The following is a 21,599-nucleotide window of genomic DNA, read 5'->3' as shown; positions in this document are numbered from 1 at the left end:
CAGTCCTGTGGGTAGCCATGTGTTCTGTCTTTTGTCATTTTTAGTGCTTACTGCCATTGGAGTGCTAGGTTACATATTTAATCTTGTTTGCTGTCTTTTAATGTTTTTTTTATTATTATGTACGATGCTGTGTGACTGTCTGAAAGGCGCTTTATAAATAAACTTCTTCTTCATGAAAGAGAAATTGAAAGGAGACTGCGGCAAAAAACAGGTGAGTTGATATATGATGAAGGAGAGCAAACGACAAAGTAGGAGAGAGTGTCTAAGATTAGTGTAAGTACGCCTGCCTCTCTTGTGGGGACAGTGTCGCCTGGACAACAGCACAAATGACTTTCAAAGGTGCTTTTCCTCTGAAACATCTCTTTAGAAGTGAACAGCTGCAATTAAAAGAAGTACAGGTATGTGTGGAAGAAAAAAACTGTTAAAAACCAGATTATGGTAGATGAGAGGTATAGACTTACTGGAACCAGTATTCTGACCTGAAAGCAGATTCTACTTCCTGGTAAGGTAAGGCAAGCAAACACACACACGCACAGGTTTGTATAGTTATATTTTTGTGGGGATTCCCCATTCATTTCTATGGGGAAAACTCTTATCACAACATGAGGAGCTTAACCCCTACCCAGCCCTAACCTTTACCATAAGTAAGCAAACAAAATACAATACATTTTTAGTTTTTCGATTGCATTCACAGATCTTTGTGGGGACAAAGAAGGGGAAAATGGGCCCCACAATGCCAAAAAACAAGCTTTTATTACATTGTGTGGTACATTTGGTCCCCACAATGTAATATAAACTTAATCTACCCACAGGCACACAAAACAGAAACACACAAAACCCAGTCTGTAAAGCCCTAAGGCCATGGTGCCTTTGTGCTGATTCACAACTTCACTTAGCTGGCTGACATGAGATCTTTCACTCGAGACAAGTCTGCGCACACATGATCACGCATTTATATGTATGCACCAGTTTTATTACGTTGCAAATAGTCTATAGGGTTTGCAAACAGTGATATGCAGCTGATTTTTGGTTTTTGATGTAATAATATAGATCTGCCGTAAGATCTCTTGTGTGAAAGTCTGAAAGCGTGAGTGTCACGCCAGTTGCGTGAGATTTGGCAACACTGCTTGGTCAAAAAATAATTTTACTCAGCACATTATAATAATAACTATGTTACAATCACTGTGTTCCGCGGGAGCGATTTTCTCCAGGTAGCCTGCTTGCCTATGGGTGTCTCCGAGAAAGCGCGCTTTCTATTAGTTGTTTGAGGCGGATTTCCCAGGGAATGCCCATCTACAACATCGTTTTCGAATTTTTCACATCTGTCAACAATTTCCATTGATTCGCACGTACTGAAAATTTGTCTCGTAATCGGCTGGTTCTAACTCTTGAACGGTGTTTATGACACTATCCTAAGGTAAGCTGACATTTTATACTATATATGTTTAAACTATAAACTGACAAATTTTCATGAAAAATACATGTCCAGAAGATACTTTTTTAGGGACCAAAAGGACAGGTGGTCCGATCAGAATCCATCATGATGGACGAAAATCCTGGAAAAAGGCCAACCATCCCGGCAGAAATAAAGCACCCAAGGACATTTAATATTAGTTTAATCGCAACATTATTTACCTCACCCAGAATCATAGTTTAGATCTCCATCAAATGTCTAAAATGTGATTTCTTTCCACTCTTTAAAGGTTAATGAGTACTTTTCAAGCTTTAATTATTCTCTTTTCCAGCTTAGAAATGAGATATAACTCTTACATTAACAAAGAAGCATGGAATTTCATGGATATAGAGTAGTATCCTTGTGTGGTAACCATCAGCTCAATGCCTCATCAACCTTGAAGATTCTCTCAAATCATATTGTCATTAGAAAGGAAGGGGTTAATTTGGGTTAATAAGAAAATATTCTATTTATCTTGTCCTGTTCATAAGCTGCCCAATGGTACCTCAGTCGTGCAATTTGGATAAGAATTAAGAAAGTTAGAGCATTTTGAAGTGAAGCGTCCAAGAATCAGATCACAAAGCCAAGTACTAGTTCCTATTGTTTTTCAATGACCGAATCAATGGCTATTTTTCACTCATTAAAACGTCATAATATCATTAATATTTGGCCTAGAAAAATATATTTTTTTACTGTTGGAAAGCTCTTTCTAAGATGTTCCAATGAAGGTAGTGCCATAAAAATCTATAAAAGTTGATTTTTTTTTGTAACATAGCTAAATCATTATATCCCGCTTCATAGAAATAATATTCTAAAGGTAAGTCAACATAGATCTGATTTTAATATATAATTTTAAAACCTCGACAAGGACTATATTTATTTTGAACGTTTAAAGGCAGCTCTCATACTTCTGTTACATTAAATAACATTATAATACACAAAAAAAAAAACAGTTTGGGTATCAGCCTACCTACTAAGGAATTGAAATGCCACAAGGGATTTGGACAAAAGTGAAAAAGCGACGGGGAGGCGGGGTCAGCGGCGCGGCTGCGTCAGACCTGAGAGGCTCCACCCACCCCGGAAGAGCCAGGCGCAATGTGCTCTCCCCGATGACGTGTATGGGCAGCTGTCCGAATGCGACTACTAAAATAATAATAACAATAATCGGGAAATTAGCGCCGTCTCCTAGATAAATAAATGCATTTAATTAACTGGCGAGGTGCTGCGGAACATCTGTTTTGAGGCCGAGCTGAGCCCGGGGGGGGGGGATCGCTGCGGGGTTTGTGCGCGAATCTTTCCGGGCCTCGGATCCACATCACCGGCGAGCAAGATATCACTGTGACACTGTAGGAAACTGCGGTACTGTAACCGACTGTGTGCCAAATAGAAGAAAATGCATAGCTGTAAGCGTTGTGTGTCTTGATGGGCGCTTTTGACACGTTCGAACGTTTTCTCTAAGAATATCTGCATTTGGTTGGCTGCCAATGAGGGGTTTTGTTGCATTATGTTTTACAGCCAAACCTGTCAGGTTGCGTTCTCATTACCTGTCCGATGCTGCTGTTTCCAATGTGATTCTAAAACAGAGTAACAACCACCGGCTGATAAATTGCAGCGTTGATATTGCATGTTCTTAATGCTTTATCTTACAAAGATTTAAAATGTATTTAGACGCTGTAACATTTTATTTGATTTCAGAGCGGACATAATTGTGGGATCTTTATGGTTTTAAAGTAGTTTTTCTTTAAAAAAAAAAAAACAGATACATCACATTCTTTGGCCTTAGGGACGATGGAATCGTTTTAATTAAAGAGTTTCGTTGGAAAATGCATTCTTGAGATATACGGATTTATGTTTTAGCTCACTGTTAGTAGAATATGACAAAGTTGGTCTGTGTTTCTTGCTGGAAGTCGAAGGCAAGCTTGGTTTGATCATCGTGGCCTTGCTTTTTCTTCTCAGACTGGTCATTCTGGATTGCTGTAATATCGGTTGTTTTCAAATAAACTTTAAAAGATCAAGGCCCACTGTTGATAATAATGAGGTTCGGTTTCAGGCACTATAGTGAGTCAGCACACGGATAGAAAAGCATATTTCTCCATTGCCCAAGTTGTTGGACACTTTCTACAGAATGTTTTTTTTTCCCTCTGCATGACTCTTTGATTATATGTTTATAATCAACGAATGTTGTGGGATTGATAAATACAACAGGCTACTTGGTACTGAATAAATAAAGAACTATACATATTGATTGTTTGGGGAGATTAACTGTTTATTGCTGACTTCCGTCGGGAGGTGAAAAGACTAATTCTGAGTTTTTCCTATTGTCATTGTTTAATTATCCGGTACCATGAAAACTCGTGTTGATTTGATTATGTGTTTTGTTGACAGGGGCTGTCATGAAGGGAAGCCTGCAGATTTTCATAGAGGGCCTGGCAGTGGGTATAGTAGCTCTCAGTCTACTGCCCTGTGCAGAAGGGGTGATAAAGTACAAGCCGGGAGATCATGTGATGCTCTACGTGAACAAAGTTGGCCCCTATCATAATCCCCAGGAGACCTATCATTACTACACCCTGCCAGTCTGCAGGCCCAAAGAGGTCAGTAGCCAGCGTGCAGCGGCATGAAACCCGGCGTGAGCCCGTGCATCCTGAAGAGTCCTGAGTATTGCTGTTGCCCCCCCCCCCCCAACAGATACGCCACAAATCACTGAGCTTGGGCGAGGTGCTGGACGGAGATCGGATGGCGGAATCCATGTACGACATCCGCTTCCGTGAGAACGCCGATAGGAAGACGCTGTGTCAGCTGACGCTCAGCGAAACCGAGGTGCTGCTTTTCTCCTCGCCTGGACCACTGGGAACTGCTTTGAGAAGATTCTACTTATAGAAATACTTTGCCATTTCCCTGTTGTACTTTTCTTTGTATTTCTTCCTGAGCACAGTGGAATTTACATGTTCTCCGCAGATTTCCGCCTGTAGTCCAGATCCATAAGTGCAGTTAGCTTAATCATGGTCTCTAAATTGCCCATCGTGTATGACCTTCTGTGTGTGTTCGGGCTACCTCATGTCTTATGCTGCCTGGGACAGGTTTCAGCCCCTCCGTGATCTGACCTGGTTAAGGGCTAGAGCATGGATGCAGGGATGGATAGAGAGGCAATCGATAATGACATCAGAAAGATGAGGAATTGCTTTTGCCATTTCTGACCCCTTGTCCTTGCCCTCCACCTCTCTCAGGTCGAACAGCTGCATGAGGCGATAGAAGAGCTCTATTATTTTGAGTTTGTCCTAGATGAGATTCCCATCTGGGGATTTGTGGGTTACATGGAGGAAAGTGGCTTTCTGCCTCACAGCCATAAGGTCTGTACTGTTGTGTCCATGTGCCACCCCTTTGTGTGCCGTCTCTCTGTTCACAGGCGTGTTTCTCCTTTCCTTTGCGGTTCATTTTGCTCGCTTCTCTCACCATGATCTTTCACCCCTAACTCTCCACCCAGGTGGGCTTGTGGACGCACCTGGACTTCAACATCGAGTACAACGGAAACTCTGTGATTTTCGCAAACGTGTCCGTGAAGGACGTGAAACCCGTGCCCCTGGAAGGGGGCGGCGGAGTGGGGTCCATGTCAGGTGCCTTGGGGGGGCTGACGGTGACCCACACGTACAGTGTGCGCTGGTTTGAGAGCCCCATCCCCCACGAGAGGCGGGCGGAGCGACTCAGGGACTACTCCTTCTTCCCAAAAACCCTGGAGATCCACTGGTTGTCCATCATCAACTCTTTGGTACTGGTGGTGCTCCTGCTGGGCTTTGTCATCATCATCCTCATGAGGGTGCTGAAGAATGACTTTGCCAGGTGACAAGCAGCGGGCTTGGGGGGGTGGGGGGTGGAGTGGGGGGGCTGAATGGCAGAACAGCAATGGAGATGGAGCATGCTGACACTTATTTTGCCTGCCTGGTCCTTCTCGCAGGTATAACATGGAAGAGGACGGCAGCTGCGATGACTTGGACCAAAGTGACAATGGCTGGAAGATCATCCACACCGACGTCTTTAGATTCCCCCCTTACAAGAGCCTCCTCTGTGCTGTTCTAGGGGTGGGTGCTCAGTTTCTCACCCTGGCCACAGGTACTGTTCACACCTTGTGCAACTCCAACTCCCTACCACTCTCCTCCTCAATGTCTATTCACAGGATCGTTAAACTAATCACCCTAAACACACACTGTACTACTACCATGAATTTTCGGTAACCTTCCTAATTTCATTAATCTTGCATTTGAAGTCTTTCCGCATATAAATGCCTAGATGCAAACCACTCCTTCATTCCTTGGGCTGCACGGTATATTGAATTTTTATGGTATATTGGTATATACGGTATATGTATTTTCAAAAAGAGATAAGGGATGACACAATACCCCATTTATCGATATATATACTCTTACTGTGCATTAAAATTAGGGCTCTGTTAAATATTTTTTTAATGGAAACCAACAGTATTCCTTCCTGGTTGTAAGCAACGCGAGAGTTTCGGTCATGATCTTGCACAGACTCCCAAGATTGACAGCTAAACTCAAACCAATTCAATTGGCTGAGCGAGAAACGCGACAAATCGTTGTTACTTGGTTCATTTTGCTTTGAAACGTTGACAAGCAGCTCACAGGTTAAAAATATGGTCATTTGCAAAATTTCATTTTATCTTGTTTCCTGTTAAGTCTAAGAGCGGTAACTTAAAATGAGGATCTTTGCCGTTAAGAGCATTTTCAAAATTTCTACAGCCATTTGCCACACAAGTTTTAGATTTTAGTTTTTTTTGTCCTCATAAATATCCACCATCTGCAATACGATAAACTGGTTTTAAAATGCTGTTGGTAGACATGGTGGAATGAAAAGGTTTTATGTTGAAGCTACTTTATTAGACCAATGCAACACAGATATGCGCATCATTTATTTATGTTTTTCTCTTGAGACTTCTGTTTGCAATAAGGAAGATGTCTGTACTGAATAATCATGGCTGCATATTTGCAAACAGAGAAGGGAACACAGTATTTGCATACTGTTTTAATAAAAGCATGTGGCTTAAACTAGAAATGACATGTGTAGTTCACTTCATAGAAAATACTGAGATACAGGTGTTGTGGTTTTGGTCCGTATCACCCAGCCCTACCTTTATTTTTTCGTCTTGTCAGTGTTTTCCCTCTTAAATTAACAATGAATTCCAGATATTTCCTGCAGCCAAACCTTTTCTCAGAAAGTTCTCAGGAACTTCTGATTTTCTCTCAGAAGCTCAGAATCTCTTCAGCTGCCCAAACCATTCGGTTGAGCCAACGTGAGAGCTGTAATCTTCTGACTGAGAACATCCAGTGCTGTTGACCTCTGACGCTCTCATGCCTCCCGCAGGTATAATCATCATGGCATTATTCGGGATGTTTAACGTGCATCGGCACGGCGCCATTAACTCCGCGGCCATCGTCTTGTACGCCCTGACCAGCTGTGTGTCTGGCTACTGCTCCTGCCGCTTCTACACGCAGATTCAAGGGCAGCGATGGGTCTGGAACATCATCCTCACCTCATCCCTCTTCTCTGGTACGTCTGAGGCCTGGGCAAGGTGCCAGGATGCTCCACGGCGATCCTTAGCAGTCACACACACTTGTTTTTATCACGACAAGTGACCAACTCATTTTAAATAATCCATTTTTAAGGTTCACCTTTCATTGTCACGTATGTTTGGAAGAACACAGGAATTCTTGTGCCGCAGTTGCAGGGAAGGGGAGGACAATATGGCAACCAGTGCAGAAAAACAAAACAAAGTTGTAAAAGTGTAATATAGGATTAAGTAAAGATAATAAATGGGAACAGAGTAATCAGCTAGTTCTAATTGTGAAGACCTTGATGTTGGTGATGGGAGAGAGTAGCCAGCTTCAGAGGACTGACGTTCGCTTCGATGCCCAGCGCCGCTCTTCCTCACCTGGAGCGTGGTGAACTCCGTGCACTGGTGCAGCGGCTCCACCCAGGCCCTGCCCGCCTCCACCGTGCTGCTGCTGCTGGCCGTCTGGGCACTGGTGGGCTTCCCGCTCACCGTCATCGGCGGCATCGTGGGCAAGAACGGGGCGGGCAACTTCCAGGCGCCGTGCCGCACGCGCAACATCCCGCGGCAGATCCCGGCGCAGCCCTGGTACAAGCACACGGCCGTGCACATGACCATCGGGGGCTTCCTGCCTTTCAGGTGAGCTTGGCTTCGTCCCCCCAAGACCAGCCTTCATTTTAATCAGGAATCCATCCATCCAGCCGTCCATCTGTCCGTCTATGTTTATCGTGGCCTATAATTTCATCGTGTCCCTACATTCAACTAAAATTAACGCCACAGGTAATTTTCCTGTGTATGTGATAATGGTACTGAGCCCAGTGATTCCTGTGCGGTGTCAGTACTAATCCTGGCAGTAATAAATCGTGCCCTAGTTCGTACAGCAGTACCGATATCCCCCATCCCCTTTCTTTCCGGTTGCCAGTGCCATCTCCGTGGAGCTCTATTACATCTTCGCGACTGTGTGGGGCCGTGAGTCCTACACCCTTTACGGCATCCTGCTGTGTGTCTTCGCCATCCTGCTGTCGGTGGGCGCCTGCATCTCGGTGGCGCTCACCTACTTCCTGCTGTCCGGGGAGGACTACCGCTGGTGGTGGAGGAGCGTACTGAGCACAGGTTCCACTGGCCTCTTCATCTTCGCCTACTCGGTGTTCTACTACAGCAACCGCTCCAACATGAGCGGCGCCGTGCAGAGCGTCGAGTTCTTCGGCTACTCGCTGCTCACGGCCCTGGTCTTCTCCCTGATGCTGGGCACCGTCTCCTTCTGCGCCTCCCTCACCTTTATCCGCTACATCTACCGCAACATCAAGATGGACTGAAGAGCCAGTGAGAGCAGGGGGTGTCGGGCTGGTCCGGGGGGAGGATGGGGAGGTGACTGTGTGTGTTATCGTGGTGGGGGGTAGGCGGGAATGCGGTGGAAATATGCTGGGGATGAGATCGCAGCGATGCAGGGGTTTGTCCGTGCTGAATCAGTGCAGACTGTTCAACAGCGTAACATTGACTGTGATTTCGATGTAAATATCTTTTCAATAAAGTCTCTTTTTATTACAGCGCAGTAATTTTAGTACAGAGGTTAAAAACGATACATTACCAAAACAGCTAAGAGCAACTCTGATAACCCTTCAAACCGTAGGACAAATTGTCAAAAAAACAAGTATATAGGAATAGTTTTGAGAGGCCAGACAAAGCAAACCCAACCTAGCTCAGCCTAGTTTGAATGATTTGGCTCAGGTGAAACGCTTTGCTTTCGAAGAAATCTCTAATACAGCCCAAGTTTAGATGTTGTAGATGTCGGAGATGGCGTCCAGCGCAGCCTAAACGAGAAGCAGATGAATCCATGTTCAGGGGCCACTGGAAAGCTTTGACTCCAGCAAGGAAGAGTATAAAAAGCTTACAAGTCTATATTTATCTATAATTTCACATTACAAGAAGATGTTTATTTTTCCCAGCCCTTTTTTCCCCTTCAAGGTCAATGCCTTCGCTGACGTTTGTTGAAACTGCCAGCCACAAAATTGACTTGTGGGCGAGTCCCCCTCCTTTCTGCACTTCTAATCAAATGTATCATTAAAGCTTAACTTACAAAGCAGCAGGAAACCTGAAGCCAAAAATAGCATGAAAACTTAAGCTCTCTGTCATGTCCTTTATAAATTGGCACAACGGACGTCTAAAATTATGACCTTTGCCTGTATCCATTTCATGGGGGGGGGGGGAGGGGGGCAGGGTGTCATAGCTGTGTTTGCTACAGCTGAGGTCTGGCTATTAGGCTTTGTTCAAAAGTAATAATTGTGATGTTTATTACTGTGAACTACCTTTCTCAAACTGTTGCATCTTTAAAGGCAAACTCCATAATACAGGAAACCATGACCTTTTTTTAAAGAAAATAGTATCCTTAATAAAGACATTTTAAATGCTTAAAGTGTCATTAGTAAACAAATATCTACTGAAGTAACTAAAAACAGCACTCCTCGTGTTTTTTTTTTTTTTTTTTTTTGTTTATTGGTGATAAGGTTTTGATAAACATGGTTAAAAAAAATCAAGATCAAATTTTTGTGCACTGATATTGTGATTTCATAGAATCCCAAATATTAAATCACACTAATACAGAACCGGTATGTCTTTGCATAGTCATTTAAACTGAGCATTAAGCAATACTAAACTTCCTATTACCAGCAATCAAGGACTGCCAGGTATAGGAAAGTTAACCTCTTACACATAATTATGAACAAATATATAGTACGAAAATCAATGAAGGCTGGTACAATATCAATTCATCTATTTTAAATGTATATCATCGGCAGAACAACGTGCGTTTACATGCATTTGCCACTAGGTGGCAGAATGCGCCACGTCACGCTTCCCTACTGTTCTACACTTATTGCTGGTATCGTAACTGCTTTGATTCAACTGAATCAAAATTACTTTGTGACTGACAGGACAAAGGTCAAATTAGACAGCAGGGAAAATCACACATTGGTCCTGCGTATCTAAAAACCACGATTTAACCGATTTGTTAAGTTTAACTGGGACTTGCATACATGTTTCGAAAAATGAATGCAGGTGTGTTGAGTATGATATCGTCACGTACCTTCATTTGCATGACTTCATTTTCCCATGAATGTGGTACTGCTCGCCTTTAAAAATTCCAGTTGGAACGGTTCTCAGAAAAGGCTGGTTGTCAATTTCCAAAAATAAGTTTAAAATACACACACAAGAACACACGAAATAAAATTAAACAGCCGTTTTATATTAGTGTTTTCTGAAATTTTTAGTTTTATTTTAGTTTTGTGTGCAATGTCACTATCCATGCAATGCACTGCATATTACGATGCTGCCTGATTTGTCCGTCCCAACGTATCGTTATCACGTTAGTTTGGTATCGTATGCAGCTGTAGTCCCAGTTTTTATTTTTTTTTATGCCGCGATAGAATATTTTTTACTGATAGACGTTAACGAGAGCTTAAAAAAGATGGAGAGAGATTAAGAGCGCTGCGTGACCACAAACTTCACAATGAAAGCTATACCGAGCTTCTTGGTCAAATGAAAGTGCTTATAAATTTTTCGGGGGTCCGATCTTCAACAAGTACCGATCACAGTATTCTTTATTGTCAAGTTAATGTTAATAGCTAAGTTTATTATGTCATTTTCTGGTACAAAAACAGTGCAGGCAATTCCAAGGAAAGTGTGAAGGTACGGAAGGTGGTTAAAATGATCGTTTGATTGTGACGTATGAAGGAGCAAGTGTAATGAATTTGGGGTAATTAATGGTTTGGCTTGATCCCTTTTGGAAGAAGGCCATGGAGGTGACCCCACTGGAGAGACAGTTACCTTGTCTGTATGCCACTTAGCATACTGCCCTGATGGGATAGACACCATGTTGAGTGGATGATCGGAATTGTCCTTTAATGGCGGGAAGCGTAAATTAGACTTGCAGTGTTGATTTATTTATTTTTTTAAAACTTAGTTTGGATAGTCACTGGTTAGTATTTAACAACTATGATGAGCAATATGGCAGAGTGGATGGGAGGATGCAGGAAACCATTAATAGGCAAGTAGCATCTTTCAGTTTCTGATTTTCTTCTGGTTCATTGATGCACATGGGGAGCTCCTCTGGTCCAGTCCCACAGGAGAGCTATTGCAGTACAGATTGAAGAAAAAAATTAAAGCTGAGTATGATAGAAAGGTGTCAAATCACATAGCATATTGTGGCTTGGTGCATATAGGGCTGTGTAGCCCATAATGAGCCCTGTCCACCATCAGAAGTGCCTACAATGGGCACGTGAGCGTCAGAACTAGACCATGGAGCAATGGAAGGTGGCCTGGTATGACGTATCACGTCTTCTGTTACGTCATGTGGACCACCAGATGAATCTGCATCATTTACCTGGAGAAGAGATGGTGGCAGGATGTACAATGGAAAGAATTCTGCATGTCAGCAGATGCAGTGTGATGGTCTGAGCTATGCTCCGCTGGCAAACTTTGGGTCCTGGCATTTGTGTGGATGTTACTTTGACACGTACCACCTACCACCTACCTAAACATTCTTGCAGACTATGGACTCCCCTTCATGGCCACAGTATTCCGCTGATGGAAGTGGCTTATTTTAGCAGGATAATGTGCCCTGCCACACTACAAAAAATGTTCAGGAATGATCTAAGGAAAGTGAAAAGGAGTTCAAATTGTTGACTTGGCCTCCGAATTTCCCATAGTTCAATCCGATAGAGCTGGACCAACAAGTCCGATCCATGGAGGCCCCACTTTACAACTTACAGTACTTAAAGGATCCATGGCTAATGTCTTAGCGCCAGATACCACAGGACACCTTCAGAGGTCTTGTAGAGTCCATGCCTTGACAGGTCAGAGCTGTTTTGGCTGCACGATGGATACCTACATAATATTAGGTAGGTGGTTTTAATGTTATAGCTGATCGAAGTATATCTTTGATAATTTTGTCAATATGTCAATAGGAATATGTCTACTTTCCCAAGCACAATTGTACATTTGTTACCGCATAAATAATATTCCCTCCGATATATTGGTATGTAAACAGCAAAGGTAACGGTATGCATCATAATTTGGTCAGCGTCGATCTGCCCAGGCGTCCGGTCGCACACGCTCGCATCCGCAGGTCGGAACCTCTCTTCCGAGGCGGCGTTTCCTGTGAGGCGCCGTCAGGTCGTACGCACTTCCTGTTTTTCTGCGTCTGCCGCTTCTGCACTGACGGCAGGGAAAGGGTATGAAACTGTGTTTACCGGCGCATCGACAGCCGAGCTACGTTGACGGAGGTCCCCAGTGGAGTGACAGCGCAGCTGAGGGTGAAGTCCCCCGCCTGCAGAGCCAGCGACATGGCGCTGAGCTCGGGTGGGTGGACGCGCAATCCCCCTCCGGCCCAGAGCCCGTCGGTACTGGCGTCCGCGTCTGCCTACTCACAGCCCGGCTGCAGCACCGTGCTAATGTCTGTGAAGGTGTCGGTGTGTCACTCGGGGATCCGCCCGCTCTGCCTTCCCGGTGCTGGAGACGAGTCTCTGCGCCTGCAGCTGAGCATGGACCCCGGACGAGCGGGGCAGTTCCGCCTGGCGCTGAAGGGCGCTGGAGGCGCGGGTCGCAGCGCGGTAAGCCTGCTGCGCGGTCCGATGGGCATGTGTCACTGCTTCACACATTTCATTATAAACATCGGCGCTTGCTATACTGGTACATGTAGCTGTGTCAACCTGATGGCGGGTTTGTCGGTTCTTTTTGGCGATAAAGAACAATTTTCTGTGACCAGTGCTGGGTAAGATTTCAACAGGTACCCGAAATTCATGCATTAAATCAAGGATAAACCTGCCAAGTCAGTGTCCCTCGCTTGGCGTTATTCTCATCAGCCTCTTTCTCTGGCCTAGGTGAACCAATTTATAATTTCTTATACTTAAGTATTTCCGAACAAAATCTATAGTTTGTTGAATGCCGGCTAAATTACCAATTCAATGCATATGAACTTGATAAGAACAGGAATGACATTTTAATAAAACTTTTACTTTTAATTGGGTCAGTGGGTAGCATTGTGGCCTCACATATCCAAGGTTGTAAGATTTAACGCCATCCCTCTGTGTGGGTAGTTCACATGTTCTCCCCATGCCGTGTGAGTCACTTCAAGGGTCAGATGTTTCAGGCAGAATTACTAATCGAATTTCCCCTGTCGTTATTTGAATAATGTTGGATTAATCCCCCACTTACGGTATACACACAGGTGAAATGTGTACGCAACATGTATAAAAGTTTTTATTTACCTACAAAATGAGATGTATTTGGTGCTGCAAAAGGGTAATGCTAAACATTAAAAAGTAGCTTGAATAGATTGAACTGAAACGGTGTCGTAACATCAATATTTAATAGTGTGTGCCTTGGGCAATCAGGGTGAATAGAGATTATTTTTAACACAATCCTAACACTTCTCTGGCTTATAGGCTATTGAATTAATTTATTTCCATACAAAATGAGGCATCACTTGTTGCTACAAAAGGATATTCCTAAAAGTAGTATTGAAGCTAGGGCAAAATATTGGGGGAGGGACAATCACATTATACCATTCCCACAACCCGAAATGTACTATAGCCAAATAGTAACTTGTGTACCATTAATCTTTAGTCTTTAGTAGGAATGGCAAGTGAGTAGTTCATATTCTGGGTGACTTGTCATAAAGTCTCTTGTGTTGCACTGAAAACACACTCTCTAACATTTTTATTAAGAATCGTTTTCACTGAACATTTTCATCATGAGCATGACAAACTGAATGTTCATATAAGTTAAACCGCAGCCGCATGAGCTTCTACACTTGTTACCGCAAGCTGAACCCGCAGACACAAAACGGTGCTGTGGAATTCTAAATATTTTTCCAAAATATCTTTATGGATGGATAGATAGCGGTATTTCAAATTAAAACAATCATTGCAATGGGAGAATGGTCCAGAAATGTATCTTTGGATCCCTTCAACTACTGAGGTATCTATTATTGGTTGCAGGTTGCGTGGTGTAATGTGGTTATCTCTGAATAGAAGTTTCTAATGAGGAATATGTGTTAATTTAATACTTCTTGAACAAAACACCACATGTCAGCATCAAACATTTACATCATGGTTTAAATATTTAGGTTCTATAAAGTAATATAAAAATCACAGGGTATGTGTCTAAACGTTATAAATGTAGATTCCTGTTTGCCACACAGTGTGTTTGGACTGTGGGTGGGTACTGGAGAGCCCAGAGGAAACCTTTGAGATGCGTGAGGAACATACAAACTCCACACACAGTGGGGGCTGGATTTGGTCACCTATCCAATGGAGATGTCAGGCTGCAGTGCTACCCATTGTGTAACACTGAAGTCATACTCATTTAACTTAAAAAGTTGTCATGTTGTACGGCCCCAGATGTCTAATTCATTGTTTCCCAATCCAGTCCTTGGGGAACCTGCAGACAGTCCACGTTTTTGTTCCCTTCCAAACCCTGAAGCAAAAACGTGGACCGTCTGCAGGTGCTCCAGAACCGGGGCAGGAAACACTGGCCTAATTCATCCGACGATTAATAACTGTGATTAGAGATGACATCAACTTCGTTCTATAGTGTCGGTATGTTTTCTCTGTCAGAAGCTAGGGCTGGGGATGAAGTTACAGACAGTAGATACACACAGTCGTTGCATTCAGTTACTATGGGGGACCCCATCAGTCACGGGAGTGTTTGGAGGAATTAAGTGCCTGGATCCTGCAAACAACTGTGCGCTCTGTCTGCTCCCAGTCCGTTGCAGAGTTCGATTTGTGCTCAGTGCGATACGAGGTCAAGTCCCCTTGCTGCCATGAGCTGCACTTGGTCACTCCCCCCAATGATCGTATCAGCTTCACCTTCCGGTGTGAGCGGGAGGCTCAGGAGTGGGCCACAGTGGTGATGTCATCGCTGAGGGAAGCACATAGAGGTGGGTCTTATTCACAATTTCTTTGCATCCCACAGATGAACAGTCCCAGCACTGCGTTTCGGTTTGTTTTGCAGCTCTGTTCCTTTGTCCTATTTCTGTTGGGAGTCCTCCTATCTGCATATCCGGTGCCTGTGGCATTAAACATAAAATGGAAATCCTGTCCTGTGGGGAACGCTTTAGAACAGAAAATACAGTCAGAAGTGTTCCTCAGGTTTCATTTGTACAGTGTATGCTGCGTTTTTGAAAGTAACCTTGACGTGGTCCAGACATGTCAGGGAATCCATGAACCATCACCCATGCACTCACCTGGAATTGTCTTTACATCTGCTTTTTAGAGTATGTATGTCATGGTAGACGCAGAGATCCTGGCAGAGGTTAGATGCTATGCTGATGGTGTTTATGTTACTTTGGCAGTTCTATTTTTTGTGCACATTGATGAATATGCTTTGTCCCTTTGCACTGGACACATACCGTTCCTGCCCTCCAAATCCCAGAGTACAGTCCTGGTTCCCATAACTAGTGCATCTTGTTGAAACTGGGGTTCTGTATTAGAGTTGTGACAGGAGCTTTCTTCCTCTCGCAGTAGCAAACAGTGCCCCCTTGCCACCCGATGAAGGACTGCCACAGCAGCAGCCTGACCAACATCGAGCCCTCCTTTCCGTGCCCCGCATTGGTTAGTATGTCACCCCTGCCAGCCCCAGCTGTCTCCATATCTAGCATGCTTTTCAGGCCTCACATTCCTGCCTCCTCTCTGCTTTTGCAGAGGAACTGTGTGAGGGACTGTTGCGGGCCATTGAGATGGGGGACTCTGAAGCCGCTTCGCAGTGCGCAATAAACTTGGCTCGCCACAAGGTGGCGCTTAAGATCCAGCCCGCCGAAAAGACCTACTCAAACACAGAGATCAGGTGAGCCGGACGGAGAGATAGGTAGGGTAAAACAGACTTAAACATACTCATTAAACACACTGACATCTTTGTCATCTTATAGCTTGAAGTGTGTAAACCCCTGTCTGTTACTTGATGTATTAATCTATAAATTCTAATTAAGCTTATCAAGCCAATCAGATAACTGCATAAGATATGCAAAATTATGGGATTAATGTTCAAAACCGTTTATAGCATAATGATAGATTTTTTATTTTAAAGATGTAAATCTAGTTATGTTTTTCTTTAGGTTTTAGCAGTTTATTTCTTGGGATAGACAGAACGTTGCAGGACTTTGCTGGCTGCTACAGAATGTAACAATGTACTGTAGCTGGCTATTTCTGTATTCACATGCATTGCAGATAAGTCATTACTTTAAGTATCATTTAAAAATGGTAGTGGGAAGTATTTAGCCATATTTTAATTCAGTTAGTTTCAGAAACGGTATAGTTCTTTATTATAGTTCTTATTGAATTTTTGTATCAATTTATTTCATTTTATGGAAATTTCGTTAATTTATAGCCCTGCCTTACTGTGTTCTACATAATTTATGGCTAATTTTAGCAAAGTTCTTATCTATTCTTCTAACATCCATACCACACTTCATCAACTTGACTTATAAGAGCAGCTTTGCTAGTATGAACATTCAGGACCGTGGACGGTCCGGCAGTACGGTTGGCCGCGTAGCAAAGTTAAAGTGTGAAGCTGCTCTTCTCATGGTGTGGTGTCTGTTGCAGTTTGGCCGTCGGGGTGGAGGACGCCACCTCGTCTTGTTGTGTCACGGTGAAGGTCTTCCCACATATGACCATTGCGTCGCTCAAGCAGCAGGTCTGTATGTGTGGCTTTTTATATAGGGATATTAATGTGTGACAGTAACAAGTGTAGATCAATCGGCAGATCTTAAGCACGGTAGTCGGTGGCGTGGTTTGGTGCCCTTCCGGATGGGACGATGGGGATTGGTCAGCGCCTTTCTCTTCCCCAGGTGTTCCTGGAGTACGGGTTTCACCCGCGGGTGCAGCGCTGGGTGATCGGGCAGTGCCTGTGTACAGAGCCCCGCTCCCTGGCATCATACGGCATACAGAAAGACGGTGACACTGCGTTCCTCTACCTCCTGTCGGCGCGGCAGGGACGACTCACCCGCCAGATGTGTCAGCAGGACCAGGAAAGTGCTCTGCTCACGCCAGCTCCACCTGGCAACGGGCCTGCCAGTCACGACTGGAGGGGCTACAGTACGCTGCCCTCCAGGCTGTCTCACGGGGGCGCAGGTGAGCACCTGGGCTCATACGTAATAAAGGCATATTATGTTTCACAGACCGACGAAGCAGACAGAACTACACTGATCTGAATATCACACATAGTTACACTATAACGGGTGCAACCATTGACGTGGAGTTTTGTGCCGGTTACGCATAAAAACGTCACAGCTTTCTTGTGATTGGCTGTGCAGGCAGTGCGGGGGGCGGGGCACAGAGGCTGGCGGCTGGAGAGTTCCAAGATCATCTCAGCCTGGACATGCTGCATTTGAATGAATCTTTGAGTTCCAGAACCAGTTCACAGGTAAATGACCCTGTTAATGTCTTCTAAGAGAATGGCTGCTATGAACCTCTGTAACTTGGGTAGATATTTCATAGCAGTGTTTCCCAACCCAGTCCTCAGGGAACCCCAGACAGTCCACGTTTTTGCTCCCTCCCAGCCAATCAGTAACACCGAATACCTGGTACCGGAACACTGGGAAGTCAGAGGAAGCAAAAACGTGGACCAGGGTTCCCCAAGGACTGGGTTGGAAAACACTGATTCATAGTACAGTAAAACCTCGGATTGCGAGCATAATTCATTCCGGAAACGCGCTCGTAATCCAAAGCCCTCGTATGTCAAAGCGAATTTTACCATTAGGAATAATGGAAACTCAGATGAACAACAAGAAGATTTTTATATAAAAATGATTAATACAAAACATAAAGTAAAAATACATAAAACAAATTAACCTGCACTTTACATGTGAAAAGACTTGTGGATGGTGTGAGGGAGATGAGAGAGAGGAGAAGAGGAGGGTTATTTTGTAGGACGACGTTCACCATAACTAACGGAATCACTGCTATCTGTTGATTCACTGTTGGTTCAATATTTTTCTTTTTGTGCGACTTTAACAAGGAACCTATCCAATAATCCAATATCCAACTCCTTTTCGATGTCGCTAAAATGTGGACATCGCATTGTCGTTAAACAGATTCATCGCTCACACTGCTACACCCTTATTCGGGTGGTGCTTTTTACTAAGTTTTGACTATACAAGTGAGGCACACAGACTGAGACTGAGCATGGGAGACAATTACCCATAATCCCACAGCGCGAGAGAGAGAAGAACCATCGGCTCAGTTGTGATCACGTGACACTCGACAGACAAAGCGTATATATAATACTCGTATTGCAAGAATTCGCTCGTTTATCAAGTTAAAATTTATCTTTAATTTTTGCTCGTCTTGCAAAACACTCGCAAACCAAGTTGCTCACAATCCGAGGTTTGACTGTACTGTGTTAATGATGCTGCTTGTTTAAAAGGCAATGTTAAACAATTGTCCACTTCAGGATTCCATTGTGTGTTGTGTAATATTGTTTTATGCTGTACTTTCCCAGCTCATATAACCTGCAGTCGTACATATTTGTACAGCCAGATATTCTGCTGAAGCTCCTTTATCAGTGGTTAGGAGTGTTAAGTGGTGGATTCAGTCCTATGGCCTCTGCTCTAGCTGCGTCTCTCCGTCCTGAGTATCCCTTGTTCTCCATCCCACAGGAAGGATGGTCCTGTCCTTCCTGCACTTTCATCAACAGACCCACCCGGCCTGGCTGTGAGATTTGCAGTGCGGATCGGCCCGCAAGCTACGCAGTACCTGGAGGTCGCCGGCCCGACCCGTTAGAATTGCGCCGCGTGCAGCAGGAGGAGGCAGTGGTACATCAGTACCAGCGGGTAAAGCCTGCGCCCTGTGCGTTACGCTACATAACGTGCACAATCAAAACTGCCTTGTGTCTCTATGACTGTTTTCTAGCGATTGCGTGAAGCGAGTAGCATAGGTAGCAGAGTGTGACAAACTGACATAGCTAATGTGAAATGTCAGTACAGATGTGTTTGCGATAACTCTATAGTTGTAAGAATACTGTGTTCTAATTGTGTGGATTAAATGCACTAAAGCCAGTATTTTAGGGCAGCGTGTGGCTCAGTGGGTTAAGCCTGTGTGCCTGTAATCAGAAGGTTGCAGGTTCAAACCCAGCCTCAGCCTGTGGGTCCTTGAACAAGGCCCTTAACCCCCAGCTCCCTGGGTGCTGCTACGGGTGGCTGCCATTTGCAGCCAGCTTACTCACACCTACAGAGAGCCGGGGGGGGGGGTGTAAAGAGAATTTCCCCACAGTGCTGATTAAGTATCAGTTAATATTATTGAGGCGGTGGTGGCCTAATGGTTCGGGAAGTGATCAAAAGGTTGCTGGTTCAATTCTTTGACCAGTAAAGTACTACTAAGGTAATCTGAGCAAGGTACCACCCCCCCACTGCTTCGTGGGCACTAAACAGCTGCCCCCCTGCTATATCACGGTGTCACATATGGATTAAATACAGAGGACGCATTTCTGCGTCGTGTGCTGTGGTGTGACTTTCACTTCCACTCATTGTCTTGTCACTGGTGTCATCTGATTGTTTGGTTATTCACTGCAGAGCTGTTTTGTGGGTGGGCGAGTCTTCGAACACTTGAATCACTGCAGAGAGGGGGGTGTAGTTAAACTACACACAGAGACACACTTTATAATAGAATATTCAGAGAATCATCTTGCACTCCATGATATTAGAATGACAGACCTCCATTCTTTTTGAAGTCTGCAAAAAAAATCCATGGAATAAGCTATGAAGGGAGCTGCAGGCTCCATTTTGAACAATGTATACATTTTTATGAAGTGGTGGTAAGAGATAAATAAAAAGGTGAGTAAATGCAGTAATAATAAATTGATTGATTGGGGGCAGGATGTGGCTCTGTGGGCTAAGCCTGTGTTCCTGTAATCAGAAGGTTGCAGGTTCAAACCCAGCCTCAGCACGTCTATGGCTTCTTGAGCAAGGCCCTTAACCCCTTGGGGCACCCCAACATGTGACTACCCTTCATGGACAGCTTACTCTACAAAGAGCAAGTTCAGGGATGCGTAAAAAGACAATTCCAATAAAAGTATTAATTATTATGTTCACTAAGAGCCGACCCTCCGATTTTAGTGCGATTTGCCTCAAAATTTTGAAAAGGTTGAGATCTTCATCCATTTCATGTGCCCGCAAAGTTTGGAAAAGATAGGTCAAATAATTTTTGAGTCATCGTGCTGATCAAGTGTGCGAGCTGGAGATCTCTCTCGAAATGTAACGTTTTTTTTTGCTAAACCTGGGATGGTCTGACGTCAGTATATCAGTGAGGATTTGCTGAAAAGCATAGTGTGCGGTGACATCGCATGTAGCTGAACTTATAGCCCACTTCCCCGAAGGTGCTGAGAAATATATTGCCTATCACTAATCTGCCTTAAAATACTGAAATATAGTTTACTTTTATTAGTTTTCGTAATAAATCGAAAGCTTTTTGCAAGCAATCTGTTGAGAACTAATCTGAATGTTTGACCATATCTGAGAATGTAATCTTGACTGTTAATATAGCCAATTTCATTATTGTGTAAATAGAATGTACAGGTAGGGGAGATGCCTGTTCATGGGCCTTGTCTCTGTTATTGTTTCCAAGGAGACCACAAGACGTGAGGAGGCAGGAGGTCCAGGACAGAAGAGCTCGCTGCTGCTGTACAGTTTGAACCAAGCCCATGTCCGGGACTACTGACACACACACACACACACACACACACACACTGACACTCAGTGACTCAGCTGGATTGTTGCATGTCTATACCTCACCAGCTGTAAAACAGTACCCAACAAACGCTGGTATGCAGTACCAGCATGTGCACACACAGGTGTTTGGATGAACTTTGACTCTCATTGTCAATGCCCACTTGTAAGCCCTTTTGTATGGAGCCCTTGGCAGATCTGTATAGCCGAAAGGGCATGGAAATGCACGTCAATCGCAGATGCACAGCACAAAATTAAGTGCTTGGACCTTGTATATTTCACAGTTTAATGATCAGGGAGTGGTTTCTGAAGACGTTGAATGTTTTACTTGTGTTCGCCTGATTTTTTTTTTATTTTTTGTTTATAATTGTCATTTTAAAACTGTGAAAAGATATTATGCTGAGAAGCAGATATTATGTCCTGAGTGGGTGGGTGTGAATATTCAGAGGAGGTAGTGGCCTAATGGTTCGAATCCCCCAAGCACTGCTCACCGGGCGCTGAATTAGCTACCCATGATATCACATATGGATTAAATGCAGAGGACACATTTCGTTATTGTGCTGTGTCAGCAATGATATTCTGGTGCCAGATTGCATCACACCAGGACCATTTAATTCATATGCTTGTTCATGAAGTAAACAGCCCCCAAAGCATTGCATACATGTATTTTAAAATGTAATTACATTTTATTTCATAAATCGACAGTGCTAATAAATAAATTTAATTGATCTGCTGGCTTCTTGCTTTTCTACTTGCAGACTTTATACTCTGGAGGGGGCGAGGGTATGTACATCATGTTCTATGACCCCCCCTTCCTCCCCCAAGGTTTCCCAGCGCAGTCCATGTTTTTGCTTCCCCTCAGCTCCCAGCGT

The 21,599-nt window shown here is 44.0% G+C and overlaps 2 protein-coding genes across 5 annotated transcripts; both read left to right on the top strand.

Annotated features, from left to right (window-relative positions):
* Positions 1-1,310: 1,310 nt before the first annotated feature.
* On the top strand, positions 1,311-9,426 carry tm9sf1 (transmembrane 9 superfamily member 1). 3 transcript variants are annotated; one of them, XM_049011809.1, is made up of 9 exons: positions 1,311-1,417; positions 3,839-4,044; positions 4,139-4,270; positions 4,678-4,800; positions 4,935-5,287; positions 5,403-5,557; positions 6,827-7,012; positions 7,379-7,652; positions 7,936-9,426. In XM_049011809.1, exons 2-9 carry the CDS (start codon positions 3,847-3,849, stop codon positions 8,327-8,329), a joined length of 1,815 nt encoding a protein of 604 aa, XP_048867766.1. In that variant the 5' UTR covers positions 1,311-1,417; positions 3,839-3,846; the 3' UTR covers positions 8,330-9,426. The 3 variants fall into 3 exon arrangements, with proteins under 3 accessions (XP_048867766.1, XP_048867765.1, XP_048867764.1); XM_049011808.1 differs by lacking the exon at positions 1,311-1,417 and adding an exon at positions 2,524-2,812; XM_049011807.1 differs by lacking the exon at positions 1,311-1,417 and adding an exon at positions 2,524-2,856.
* Positions 9,427-12,157: 2,731 nt separating this feature from the next.
* Positions 12,158-21,455, top strand: LOC125740225 (ranBP-type and C3HC4-type zinc finger-containing protein 1-like). 2 transcript variants are annotated; one of them, XM_049011119.1, is made up of 9 exons: positions 12,158-12,619; positions 14,775-14,949; positions 15,533-15,622; positions 15,713-15,854; positions 16,610-16,700; positions 16,855-17,137; positions 17,320-17,429; positions 18,664-18,853; positions 20,627-21,455. In XM_049011119.1, coding segments are annotated over exons 1-9 (1,350 nt in total). In that variant the 5' UTR covers positions 12,158-12,352; the 3' UTR covers positions 20,629-21,455. The 2 variants fall into 2 exon arrangements, with proteins under 2 accessions (XP_048867076.1, XP_048867074.1); XM_049011117.1 differs by having other exon boundaries at positions 12,159-12,619; positions 18,664-18,837.
* Positions 21,456-21,599: the final 144 nt, after the last annotated feature.

The sequence above is a fragment of the Brienomyrus brachyistius genome, chromosome 4 (assembly GCF_023856365.1).
Source record: "Brienomyrus brachyistius isolate T26 chromosome 4, BBRACH_0.4, whole genome shotgun sequence".
Taxonomy (NCBI): Eukaryota; Metazoa; Chordata; class Actinopteri; order Osteoglossiformes; family Mormyridae; genus Brienomyrus; species Brienomyrus brachyistius.
Note: the sequence above shows the minus strand (reverse complement) of the source record. Positions and strands in the feature narration are given on the sequence as shown.

What these genes read in the sequence shown, in the direction of transcription:
- tm9sf1 (XM_049011807.1), top strand. An exon ending in TGACGCTCAGCGAAACCGAG is followed by an intron (nt 4,271 to 4,677) that starts GTGCTGCTTTTC and finishes CACCTCTCTCAG; the next exon opens with GTCGAACAGCTGCATGAGGC. An exon ending in CTGAAGAATGACTTTGCCAG is followed by an intron (nt 5,288 to 5,402) that starts GTGACAAGCAGC and finishes TCCTTCTCGCAG; the next exon opens with GTATAACATGGAAGAGGACG.
- LOC125740225 (XM_049011117.1), top strand. Translation starts at nt 12,353, where the DNA reads ATGGCGCTGAGCTCGGGTGGGTGGACGCGCAATCCCCCTCCGGCCCAG. An exon ending in GCTGAGGGAAGCACATAGAG is followed by an intron (nt 14,950 to 15,532) that starts GTGGGTCTTATT and finishes TTCCTCTCGCAG; the next exon opens with TAGCAAACAGTGCCCCCTTG. An exon ending in TGGTACATCAGTACCAGCGG is followed by an intron (nt 18,838 to 20,626) that starts GTAAAGCCTGCG and finishes ATTGTTTCCAAG; the next exon opens with GAGACCACAAGACGTGAGGA.